Source organism: Eurypyga helias, unplaced genomic scaffold, assembly GCF_000690775.1.
Source record: "Eurypyga helias isolate BGI_N326 unplaced genomic scaffold, ASM69077v1 scaffold8432, whole genome shotgun sequence".
Classification (NCBI taxonomy): Eukaryota; Metazoa; Chordata; class Aves; order Eurypygiformes; family Eurypygidae; genus Eurypyga; species Eurypyga helias.
The window spans coordinates 23,053-36,916 of NW_010235232.1; the positions used below are offsets into that span (position 1 = coordinate 23,053).

Genomic DNA, 13,864 nt, shown 5'->3' on the forward strand with positions numbered 1-13,864 from the left:
TTCTTCTCTCATATGCTCCAATAAATGCATAGACTCAGTGGAAATAATTTTACAGGGAAGAGTGATATAAAACTTAGGGTGAATAAGGATATGTAATATGAAACTGAATTTGTTTTAAGGTAACAGTCTGTGAATATTTTACAGCACAAGTTAACATGAAAACACAAATAGACATTAGAGTTCAAGCCAAGTTTGCCAATCTGCACTGATATTAAATACAAGACATTTTTTCTAGCCAAGATCACCCAGTAAGCCTTATGATGCTTTTAAAAATACCTATAGCTTTCAGAGTACTTTGGATGCAGAAATGTTAAGGAAAGGCACTTAAGTAAATCAATACGTATTTTACCTTTTTTCTGAAACAATGTTGTTCAACTGCTGGGTTGAGATAACCAGAAGGCGGAAGAGCTCAGTTGGCTGTCTCATGAACTGTTCTTAATGAGCATTATGTTATTTTCCCCTCTCATTTTTCTAGGCTGTTCAATTAACCCCTAGACGATGGCTGAACCTGCAGGAGTACCAAAGCAAAAAACTAATGGCAGACCATGGGGTTACAGTTCAGAGATTCTTCGTAGCTGATTCTGCAAATGATGCCCTGGAGGCTGCTCAGAGACTGAGTAAGTTGGCTGATAATAGGGGAAATCTGCTTCACCAGACACCAATCTGGAAAATGAATTGCTTTCTAATAAGTTGTACACAATCTTCAAATTGATGCTTATTGAAAAGATTTGATATATTATCCAGAACGTAAATATGTGCTTAAGGTCATATGTGAGCAATAGTTTGTAACAGCAATATTTCCTTACAACTTCATTTCTAAAATGTTTTGTCTGCAGCCTGTAACATGCAGTCTTTAATTAGCAGTATTTATGCCATTTTGGATAACTCTGAATTTGGAATAACTTCATGAATGGTTTTATGAAGAAAATTATTTGTATAGTTGATATAACTTAAAGAACTGAAGTATATTAACTCTCTTTGAGCAGGTGGGTTGGACTAGACAATCTCCAGAGGTCCTTGCAACCTCAGCTGTTCTATGATTCCATAGAAATGTAAAATATGTAGGAGATAATGATATAAATGTATGTTTGTTGATGTCTCTGTTTGTCTATATTGAGAGAGAAAAGGTAAGTTGAGATACCTACCATCACAAAAGGACTTGACAGTGGCTGGGAGAGAACAGCAGGCTTCTGGAACTTCATTGGAACTGGTGTTCCCTGACAACATCCTCATTTTAGTGTGGTGAGCATAAGGTGATAATGTGGGTCAGAAATGAATTTATGTAATACTTTTTGTCTCGAAAGGAAATGCATCCAAGTACGTTTGTCACCCAATTTTAACTCTGAAAGAAGTTTTCTACTGTTAAGAGTAGTTTGCATAGTTTTCCTCTTTTCATTTGGCGTTTGTTAATATATCGTATATCAAAATGCCAGAGGACAGACACTTTTGTAGTTTAATTGTGTAGTAAAGGGAAGCTTTTTTGTTTTTTGTTTTACATAATGCACAAGCCACTTAGTTAAATGCATTTCAGTTTTGCACACTGAAAAGTAAATTAACACAATTTACGCATATCAAAGATCTCATCAGACCTGAAGTAGCTGAATAGGATTAGCATAATGGCTTTCTAAATCTCTAACTTTACTGAAAAATGTATCACCTTAACAATCAGAACCTTCTCGTGTCAACCAGCATATTTGAAACTATAATGAAAAAATCCCAATAAATGTTATGGTCATTACTGACACAAAGTAAAGCTCACAGAATTGGAGGGTTTTCTCATGTCTGGATGTCTGAGAAAATCAAGAAATTCTAACTGAAGTTGTGGCAGGTATTTTTACAAATATGACAGCATTTAAACTCTTCTATTCATGGTTGAACTCAGATTCGTCTGTGCAGTAACTATTACCATTCTTGGTTCCTATAACTATTTGGAGAAATAAACTACTCCATGAAAGGCAGCAAACCTTTTCTGGTTTATGATGCCAGATTTATTTTAAATAACCTCTGTAGCTTGCTTGCTTTGCAAATCACAAAAATACTGGTCTATCAAAACTTGTTGAAATGTAAATAATCAAAATTAAAATATGAAAACAAACTAATTACTTGCTAATCAAACTTTATCAGGTGTTTAACTGGGTTGGCTTGTTAACACTTAGAAATTTTATCAGTCAGTTGTACCTTTCTTCATTCTGTGTAATTGCATTCAGGCATGCTGCACTACTGGGCATTAAAGAATTGTGGTTTATAGTGTGGAAGCTATTTCATGTTGCAGTGATTGACACACTCCATTGATCCACTAAATAATTAACAACATCCTCGTAATCATTCTGATGGTGCGCTGTCCTTGTACTTCTAACACGCGCTTCGAAAACTAAGCCTCAGGAACACAAGTTTTGTTACTGTGGTCGTCGTTATTCCAAGATTTCATCAGATTTATCTTCTTTATGATCCTTCAGCCTAGTAGTATCTCTGTCACTCAGGTTTATCTGCACCATTTGATACGGGCTGCTGTCTTCTGAATATGCAACCACACACACATAGTGAGCAAAAGAAAAAAAACTGAAGCGTACAGGAGGCGCAAAATATTCCAAAAGAAGTAACCATTGGAGGATGTTCTCGATAGACGGGCGTTCTGCTGTAGAAGATGGTGAAAGGAGAGGCCAATCGTCCCTGCCAAGTCCTGCTCAAAAATCTGTTGTTTTAAATACTCGCTGCCACATTGCAGCTGTCTTTAACTTTTGTTTCTGCAAACAAGAAAGGAAGCTTGCCAGCATATTTTTAAGATAAAAATAGAATAAAGTTATCAAAACCTGAGAGTCAAAGGTTCAGTATTTTTCTTGTGAAAAGAGGTTTTTTTTCTATAGATGTCATCATGAATACAGGAGAAACGATTATTTTCCTTGATAATCCAACAGCATTATGTCACTCTCATGGGTCTGTGTGTGTGATAAAGGGATACAGATAAAGGGATTAGGAATTCCTGACATGCAGGTCTTTCTAAAGTATGCTTTATATTAATAAATTTCAAATTAATTTGATAATTTCACCAAATACTACAGGCCTGACAGAGCCTGTCTGTATTGCTGCAGTGCCCGTGGTTGCGAACTTTGCTATTGTTGGATTTCCTGTTGATGCAATGGAAAGAAAAGGGATTACATCATTTTTACTGCTGTCTTCACTTGTCAGGAAGGTGTTAATGCATGTGTTCTTGAAAAGGTTTGCCTTTACCCAGTGTCAGCAGTTCTGTTATAGTTTGCTCATTTCCTCTGTAGCACTCTATTTTTATTAATATGTACACTGAATACATTGAATATTAATTTTCTCAAAGATTTTCAAAACTTACCAACAGCACTAAAGGCAGTCTACAAGGAATTTTTAATGGAATTAAAGGATTGTTGGGGTGTTTTTCTCCTAAGAGAAGAATGCCAGATGTGAAGAAAATTAAAATGACATCACTAATATTGACTTCAAAAGAAGTTGTGCACAATAAAGAATACAGAATTAGGCCCCAAGGAATTCATTGCCTTTTTACATGCTAAGCAATTTTCAGGTATAACTCTTGTAGAGAAGGCAATATTTACAGAATACCAAGAAATGCAGTCACAAACAGTTTTGTTTCATGTTAAAATTCCTAGATTTTTCAAGAGAGAAAAAAACATTGTGCTGTTTTGCTACAACAGTATGGCATGGCTTGATCTGCCATCGGAAGAAACACAATCTGTAAACAAGTTCTTACAGTTCTAGTGCAGCTATTTAACAGAGCAAAGTGAAATATCTGGGAGCTGAGTTTTTGTCTGAGTCATCAGATCATCTGGCTGTTCCTGCATTAACTCACAAGTCTTCTGAGCTGGGTCTTACTTAATGCAGTGGTACATTAAGGGCTTGTTCATCCAGAGAAGGCGTTTCCTTTCTTGCTATTTCTTTTCCTCATATTGTACTACTGATATAAGGAAAAAAATCCTTATCTATGCAGGCATTTACCCACACCGTGAGGGTGTGTGCTGTTTCATTGCTTGTATTGGGCAGGTGTACGGTGCATCATTTCAGGGTCCATCATTTTCTCTAGCCTTCATCAGAGACCCTTAAGTCTGCTTCAGCACAGGTACTGTTCTTTATGTTCTGCCTGATGGATAAGTTATTAAGGGAACCATCATTTTAAACTAGTAGGTGGACAAAGCTGAGAGGGATTGTAATTATGCTGGAGGGTGTTACTATGTACTGTCAATTGGCTCTTTGAATCAGGAGAGAACTTAACAGAGGTGGCTGAAAATGCTGACAATCCTAAATGGATGCTGGAAGCTTGGCACACGTTTCTTTTTCTGATTTTTAACAAAAGCAATAGAGTGCTGCCCATTGCCACTTGGGGTGTTTCATTACGTTTTAGGAATCAGTCAGGTGCAGTGTTCACACTCTATCACAGAGAAATGCAATTGAATTGAGTGCAAGGCTTTTATTCACTCTTCTTTAAAAAAACATATAACAAAATATAGTCACTGCATATCCTAGTTCTATTGCCTTATGCATGAGGGAACTCATAAAATTCGGCTTTGGACTAAAGGCATGCTTCTTATATCAGGCTGGAGAGGTAAACATGTATTTTATAAAGAACAGAAGAGGTTTATTGAAGCCTCTTTCCATGAGGTCATTTACCTGTCACCTATTATTCACCATTTTTTAGAATATTGAAAGAGTTCTCAGTCCTGTGATCACCAATCTCCTTCCTACCTCAGCCTGCTGGGTTTTTCCCTTGCTACATTTAATTTAGGAAGGCTCCATTTTTAGATGTTTTATATCCCTTATCTGAAAGTTCATATCTCTAATACTAGTTGGGAAATCCACTTGAAAGCAGTGTATGTTTAGATGGGATCAAATATTGATCTTAATGTGGTAATGGGTTTTTTTTGTACAGATTAAGAAGAAATTGTTGATGATAATGTTGTCTGCGTTTAATCTAGGCTTTTATGTTGGGAAAAATGAAAAAGATCCTTGAACCTGATGCTTCTGATGATATAAGAAATGGGAACTTACCTTCTTTTTTGTATACCAGGAAGAGCTTTTCTATGAGTATCCAGTAGAGACCAGCCCTCTGTTAAAGCCATCTTTAACTTTTTTACTCCTCAGTCTTTGAGTTTGTTGGCTACTTAGCTGATCTTTTTTTACTGTCATCATGTGCTTTGCTTACATGATTTAATTCCCTTTCTTCCCTCCATCAGCATAGGTAGGAGAGGAATTGACTCCTTCAGCACTTCTGTGATTTCCATATTTCTTTCCATTTTATGGTTCAGTTTGTAGTAATAATTTTTCACCTGTGCACAATGAGTTATTTCTCAAAAAAAACTATGTACTTAGTGGTTATAACTAGTTATTTTTTAGAACTCCTTGGATTATGCTTCTCTGCGTATATTGAAAAGTCACGCATTGCTGAAATAGTGTTCCATGGAGCTGTATGCAACGGACTTGCTTGCTGTTAGGAACAGCTCTCCCCTAAGTCCTCTTATTTTCTCTGACAGCTTTTATTAAAGTTCTTTATACTTAAATTATAGCTTTCTGAAACTACCCTTTCAGGCAAAATAGTGCTATAAGTTATTGGCTAATATGAGTCTACTCTCAGATGGATGTGTATTTAGAAAACAACCTTTTAAATTTAATAGAAAATGAGTAGTGGATGAGCTGCCTTTGGACCACATTCAGCATTATTGAACATGACTATTTCTCTGTTCTCTTTAGCAGGTTTTAATGGATTTTGTCTTGTCTGAGTGGTGAAACCTAAGACTAGAGGGAATCTGCATTTTCCTGCAACTTCTCGATAATAGGAAAGACCTGATAATGCTCTGTTCCTCCTTCATAGGCATCTCTTGACTGCATCATTTCAAAGCTCCACAAAATTTCCCATGGTCTGTGGGCTTAATATCTGTCCCTTGTCCAATTTCCTATCCTTTCTTGGAGCCCTTTCCACACTGTATCCATTTTCTGTTGTTTCTTCCTCATGCCATCTTCTACCGTATGAGTTCTGATTGGGAAAAGCCTCTTCCTTTTTTATACTAAACATTCAGTTATATCTTACCCTACCTACAACAAATAATTAGCGTTTTGTACTGTTAAAAGCCACTCTATGTTTGTGTGCATAGTGTTTTTTTCTTTTTACTTGGTGAAGTGCTTTGCTTAGCCCACCATTTACTTGGCGTAGCGGTCATAGAAATTAATGTCTGTGTGTATCAGAACACAAATAATAATTTGTGTTCTGAATTCATCCTGTATCAGAACACAAATAACAATTGCTGACAGCTCAAATAATACTTTCTTCTATGTTTGTCCACTTTAAAATGGTTTGATTTTTTGGAAAAAAAAATCCAAATTTAATTGTGCCAGCAATTTTTAAAATATTAATGTGTAAAAAAAAATTAAAATAATAAACTAGAGTACAAGTTAGGAAGGCAACGCCTTGAACATTACTGTTACTTTAAAGTAATTTTTTATGGGAGGCTGAATAATCAAGATGTCAGTGATCCAATTTCTTTACCCATCTACTGGATGAAAAAATCAGTCATAGAAAATCGGAGGAGTTGGAAAGGTGTTAAAGGGTTATATTCACTGAAACCTGCTTTACTCAGGATTTTGTAGAAAGTGGTGGGGAATTTGCTGGGATGTAGTTGTAGTGCAAAGCTGGAGTGTAGTACTTATTTGATAGCAGCTCTTTTTATGGACATTCTTCGTTTGCTCTCAGATTGCTTTTAGGTGCTTTAACTTAATCTGTCTTGGAAGCTAAACCATACAAAGGCACAATTAAGGTGGAATTAGGGTTTCCATTTGAGGATTTAATACACAATGGCTATTCGCACTGCTGTGTAACAGAACTTTTCTCCCTGTATATACTCTGCTTTCTCTTCTTTTTGTACATGTTTTGGTTGGTTGGTTTAGAACCTTGTAATTCCTGCTTGTTCCCCATCTCGCTTGCTCCCCCCCCTCCTTTGGGTTTTCAGCTAAGAAACTTTATTTCACACAAGCTGCTGAGAAATGGCATATTTTTAAGCACAGCACTATGTAAGCCTGCAAGGGGTCTCTCGCGTAGCTTACGGAATTCCTCATTCCCCCTCTTCAGCTTTGCAGTGCTTTTTCCCCATAAGCCCTTGGCACCTGTATGAATAACGGGCAGCTGTCTAAGAGCACAGGCACTCATTGGTAATGGCCACATGTGCTGCATCCTGTATGCCACAAAAACATGCAGAAAAACTTCCAGCCTGCCTACCTCTGGGTTTGAGTTTTATTCTTTTTGAAACAAGATTAATAAAAGATTTTGTCAAAGCTCACCACTGGGTATTGTGTTGTTCAATGCTGAGCCTTTCTGTTTCAAGTTTAAATTACAAATTGTTTTGTTTTTAATATTTTAGCTATGGAAATTCTTCGAGGGACCCTCTTTCTCATGAGGAATTACAGAAATAGTTAATTTCAAATGCATTGTTATGAAAAACAAATCTGTTTTGTTTTTCTTATCTGTTCCCTTTGTTAGAAAATTACATGCTGAGTGTGAGGCGGCAAACGCAAGCTTGAGACTGCTTACAGTCGTTGGGTATTTTGTAACCATTCTTTGTCACCAAATGTCTTCATATTCAATAGATTTATAGTAATATGAGTAATGGCTGGGGGGCTAACAAATCAAAATCTCATTTCAGATGTTTGACACTAATGTTGTGCTGACTTATTGTTCTCTGTGTTGGATTTCTGATCAAATTACCAAAATAGCTACTTGGAAGTAACACAAAGTAAAAAATACTCTAGAAATGGAGTACTGAATTTTATATTTAGTATGTGCCATAGGAAGTGGTAATTTAGAAATTTGAGTTGTGTTAAATACATTAGTGGATTTTTGTTTATGAAAGAAAGCGGTGACAGAAGCCATAGCTCTTGATTCAGGAATTTTAACAGGTGGTAAAAAAATGCAGCATTTCACAAGGAAGGTACAAGGTGACTGCTGGTATTTATTCCAGACTTGTCACACTATATTTTATAGTTCTTCAAGGTAGTTTTGCAGCTGCAAGACAATAACCAGATGCGTAATTGAGAAGCAGCTGCATGAAATTTTCATTTTTTTATGCATAAAATCAGAACCATTAGACACACTTTATGTGTAAGGTATGAAACACTAAACAACATTGTTTTGTCTGCAGTACTAGCAGCTGTGTAAAGGAGAGAAATCACACCTCCTGCCCTCTCTAGATGCCCGTTTGCTTCTAAATATTTGGAGGCCAGTTACTGAAACCGAATTTCTCTTTTCTGGGTTTTGTTTTTCCTTGTTTGTTACCCTGGCTGGTGTTGGAATCTCTTCTCCAGGCTGAACAAGCCCAATTCTCGCAGCTTTTCCTTATAGCACAGGTGCTTCAGCCCTCTGAGCATCTCCGTGGTCTCCTCTGGACTTGCTCCAACTGGTCTATATCCTTCCAATGTTGAGGGTTCCACAGCTGGATGCAGCACTCCAGGTGGAGTCTCACAAGAGCAGAGAGTAGAGGTGGAGAATCCCCTCCCTCAACCTGCTGGCCACACTTCTCTGGATACAGCCCAGGATATGGTTGGCCTTCTGGGCTGCCAGCGCCCACTGCCGGCTCATGTCCAGTTTTTCATCACCCAGTCCCCCCAAGTCCTTCCCCTCAGAGCTGCTCTCTATCCACTCTCCCCCCAGCCTGTACTTGTGCTTGGGATTGCCCCAACCCAGGTGCAGGACCTTGCACTTGGCCTTGTTGAACTCCATGAGGTTGGCACGGTCCCACCTCTCCAGCCTGTCAAGGTCCCTCTGGATGGCATCCCTTCCCTCCAGCGTGTCAACCGCGCCACACAGCTTGGTGTCATCAGCTTCCAATAGATTGTTTTATCTTTTAAAGATGGGAGCAATTTACAAGCTGATATTCTGAATACATCAGCAGTTGAGAAGCAGGATCATAAGAGGCTGTCATTATTTCTTTTTTTGGTAGATAATCTACCTAAAATAGTAGAGCACTTTTTGAAGCTGAGGCTGTTCTAACATTTCGTTAATCTGCAACTTCATATTTGAGAAAGTGCTTTGAATTTAAAATATGTTTATCTACATTTCCTCAAATATTTGCAATTTAAGAAAAGTAAAACATTTCAACACACTTATGATTCTGAATTGTGTCTTTGGTTCAATTGGGAGATATTATCTGACTTCCTGCATCACAGTATATTTTAAATGAGGCTCTAACCCTTGAGAATGTCATTACGAAAAAACATTCAGTGAGAGTCATATTCATGTGAGTTCCAGAAGTTAGTTATGCTCTTTATTTGAAGTGATTTTTGTTTTGCTAAGAAACCTCTGAAGTTGACAGTTGTACCTGCATGTGGTGTACTCTGCCCTGTCCTACAGTTAAAGTTGGCTATTGTTTCTTGCGTCGCTGTGAAGGAGAACATTTTTCTTGTGCCTCCCCTGGGCTTAGTTGGACTGCTCACCTGAGTAAGACAAATAGGGCCAAACTTCAGGCTATAAATCTTAAATATATTTATTGTTATAAATGCTTAAGAACAGCCCCAGGGTTTTTCGCAGAAAGAGAAAAGGCAGCCACAAAAAGTTTACTGTAGAAATGGTTAACAATATAAAGTCACTGGGAAGATCCACCATTACTGCACTGGGCTTCCCTCTAGTTCCTGCCAAGTCTTATCCCTCTATTCATCCAGTTACTCATCTGTGTATTTTAGTAGTAACTTTCCTAATCTTAACATGTGAGAGTATTGTCTCCACTGAAGATTGTCATAATAATCCTGATGCTGTGTCTGCATGTGCAAAACACCCTCTCCTTGTTACCATGGATAAATCCTTTACATAGGTTTTGGGTTTAGCTGATTAAGCATTCACTGTGGTTGAATTTTCTTACTGGCCTTTACACGTCTTACCTTCAGTGTACTATAGCTTTTGTTTTGTATATGTTGGGATAAAAGTAGAACAAAAGAAACCTTGGGCTGATTACTGCAAATTTAATTATCTTAGAAAAAAATATTCTTATAAAAATTTTCTCCCTATAAATGCATGCTTATGTCCCATGCCATAAAATAATCTCCCTTTTAAATATGGTGATTAATGTGTGGTATAACTAACTTGTTTTTATCTTTTGAGTAACACTCCTGTTTGAACTGCTTATGCAGATAGTATTTACTTGGTTATTTTTTTGATCCATAGGAAGTTAGATGCCTAAAGATGCTTTTGTACTGAGAAGTTATTTTACAATTTTGAGAAGAAAAAATTAATATATTTTCATATTTCATGTTGTCATTTTCCAAAATGAGACTCTTGTGGTCTTTGAGTTTATTCAGCCTTGTGTCGGTTTTCACCGTTAGAATGTTATGGGTTTCGATTTATGGACAGTTTTACATCGAGGTTTTTTTACATTTAATATCCTGTAAATAGTGGTATGTACGCACTTCCACAGACTGTCGTAAGCATTCCTTCAGAAAATTCTAGGCTGATGAAGAAAGGAAGTGAAACACTAGAGAGGGATTTTAAAGGACTGAGGTTCACAGGTAATTTGGCTGGTGTTGCATATCACTGAAATTGTCTATACGGTGTGATACTGGTCAGTTGTGCAGAAAGGAATGCAATTAGGGCCGTTAACAGCAGGTAGGTCAACGTTAATTGTATGTTGTCTTGTTGCTCTATTAATTGTTTTAGGTATTGAGATTCCTCTTCTTTTGCATCTTATTAGGTAAACTATACCACAGGAGAATTTCTGTGAGTTATCCGTGACTGTTATTTACACAGATGGGACTTATGCTGTCTGAAATAGAAGGTCTGAACTTGACCTTGAAGTGAGAAGGTTGGAGTGGAAGAGATGGCAGAAGAATGAACAAAGCATCACACAAAAATCTTGCCTTTTAAAGAAAAATTGCCCTATTCTATACCTGACACTTCAGTAAAATCTGGAACTATTTTCTGCAGCATGGAGAAAAGTAATAATGTACTGTAGCATTCTTTTCAGCAGTTACCTCTTCTTGTTTGTAACCAGGCAGACAGGATTAAGTGACTCTGCGCAGGACTTGAAGTGGGTTTTCCGTTGTGGTAAAGCAACTTGCTGACCTTAAGTTAGAGAAATATTAAGCAGTTCTTAACAGTTGTCGGGATGCCAGAGAGAGCATCTGTTTTTGAGGATTCATAGGAGGGGCCACTAGAATGGGGCTTAGGTCACATATTTGTCATTTGAATATCAGGCTACCTGAACCCACAAACTCTGAGCTGGGCCGTGGTTATAAAACTGGTGTACAGATATGATCATCATCTGCTGACACCTTCAGCACAGATTTGATTCAGTCTCGCTCATCTGAAGCTGAGACGTTGCTGAATGGCACTGTGCATAAAGAATGTGATCATTTGGGATGTTCTTTCTCACCTGTTACGTCAGTCCCTTTATAGGTTCGACACCTGCACTTATATCAGCTGCACGTTCTCTTTCTTTGCAAACGGAATTGCTGCTTACTCCTATTTTACTTTTTTACCCAGAAAAATTCCCTTTGTATATGAGTAATTGAGAAAGCTGAACATTTCACAGTTTGATACCTCTCAATCACTGTCATGTTTAGGCTGTGCAATTTCATTAAAATATGTAGAATTCAAGTTGCAAGCATAATACCTACATGCAAAGTCCCCACAGAGCTCATCTTGCAGGAAGCCTAAATCAAACAGCTTTGATTTCAACATCGTATTGAGATGCATCTTTCCCTGTAAATGCTGACTGCCAAACCAGAAGCTGATGCTTCTCTATTGCTTTTACATTCATTTTTCTAGGCTAATTTAATGTTATGAAACCGGAAAAACATGAAATCTAACTGTAATGTATATAGTTATATCTTTGCTGTTAAGGTAGTGATTGGAGCTCAAGATATAAACGCTAAGCTGTTAAAACTAGTGAGTTGGATGTTTGTATTTCCTGGGAGAACTAGGAAACCTCTGCATGGGACAGGCTGTGGTATGAGGAAGGCATGTAGGCTTCTAAATAACCACATCAGCACTACTAATAATTGAGACCTGTGTATATACCTACTGAATGTAGTGTTCTCTGTATCTTTAAACCAACTCAAACATGACTTACTTGATACCAGAATTTGGTTGTCTTATGTATCTTTCTCTCTGCAAGTTCTAAAAAGATAATCATATATCTTAAAAGGAATCACAGTTTGTATTCCTTGGATTTAAACTTCTCAGTGGTTGGCCTCACTACAGACTGTTCTTCCATAATTGTGCGGCATTTGGTATGCTATCCAGCAAAGCGTTCTGAATAAAATCCTATGTGACAAATCAAATGCTGAACTCATTCAAATGAAATGCTTGGACAGAGCTGTGTAAGCCTTTCCAAGTTCATGGAAAAAAGAGGTTAGAAAGACTGGAGCAATCAAGGGAAACACTGGAAAGCCTTGTGCTGGGTTTAGTGCTGAGGAGGAGCCACAGGGCTGGATCCTGTGACAAGTTGCTGGAAGCAGCCGAGACCCAACTCAGTGCAGAAGGCAGGAGGAGGTATAAATTACTAATTTATATAAATTTCATCAAATATAGATTACTAATTTAATCAAAACGAACACTGTATCCCTCCCAACAAAGGACTCCAGATGGTGATGACTTGCTCTAACAGCCTTAGACCAGAATGAAACTGTCAACCTCAGGACCCAGAGCAGCACTGGAAGGATAAGCATAACAGCAGGGAAAGGGGTAGAAATTAGGAAATAGTTGTATGACAATTTTAACTGCATTATTATTGAAACTTTTTCACACATAGGTATTCTTTCTTGTTCTAGAACAAGTAAACTGGAGGGTTTTTTTATTAGATTAAGATTTTGCTTATTCTTACAACATATTCTTGGCTTTATGTGTATCTAAATATGTAAGCTGTGCTTTCTTTCTCTCTGCCCATAAACAGCGTTTTGAGTGTACCATTGCTTGTAGCGTAGGTTTACGCAAGCACCTAACGGGTGTGACTTCTGCTTCCCTGAAGATCAGCCTCTAACTCCAGAAGGTTTGCGAGGTGTGCCTGCTTCTCTGCAGGAGGCCAATATTTGGGATTTTTAAACACATCCTCTCATTTTCTGTTATGAAACCACAGTCAGTAGACTGAGAGCGTTCCCCACTTGAAAATATTTTTTTACAAGAACAAAAAGTTTCTTTTGTATATAAAGAAAGAAATAGGCTTATGTGCAGGAGTGAAGGATCTTAAATAAAACATTGTCCTTTTTCTACTTTAGTTCAACTGGGAAAATCAATTTTTGGTTCTTCAACTGCAAAGAAAGATCAAAAGGAAAAACTGACAATCTAAACAAAGGGCAAGGTGATCTGGGCTGCTTGCACTCCTGTTCCCCGGTGTGCTTCATACAGGCACTTTTCCAAGCAGAATACATTCACTGAAGAATCAAGGGTCTGGTTGTTTTTTTTTTTTCCTTTCTGAATCAACAATGTTGGGAGTAATAGTGACCTGAATACAAAAGTAAAGAAAGACTATTTTATATTAATTTGGTGGAGTGCTTTGGTGATAATATAGTCAACACTTCTCAGATGTATGAAGTTCTTGTTGCAGAATACTTGCGTTTTAAAAAATTGTCATTTATTTTACCTGTCTAGAAATGACCAAAGCTGTCGGGTTTTTTTAAGCATGCTGTGTAATGTTCAGTCCTGTCTACAGTTATGGTACTTTTGCTCTTGCTTAAATGCCTTGCAGGTTCCATATTTGAGTCTTCATATAAAAACTAATTTCAGTCACTGTGGAGGGAAACTTTATGGAGATTGGCTTTTTTGCTTTGTATTGAATCATATTTTTACCTTTAATAAATAAATGTGATTTATCCTTATAGTATGATATTTACAAGAGGATGAGTTTAAAGTGTC

The 13,864-nt window shown here is 37.4% G+C and overlaps 1 protein-coding gene across 1 annotated transcript in view; it reads left to right on the plus strand.

Moving 5' to 3' along the window:
• Positions 1 to 475: 475 nt before the first annotated feature.
• SUCLG2 (succinate-CoA ligase, GDP-forming, beta subunit) overlaps positions 476 to 13,864 on the plus strand; it is a gene marked incomplete at both ends in the record, with an annotated part of 46,394 nt that continues 33,005 nt past the window's right edge. The window contains one exon of the mRNA XM_010146670.1: positions 476 to 617. Within this exon, the coding sequence (XP_010144972.1) occupies positions 476 to 617 (142 nt within the window). The remainder of the gene's footprint in view (positions 618 to 13,864) is intronic.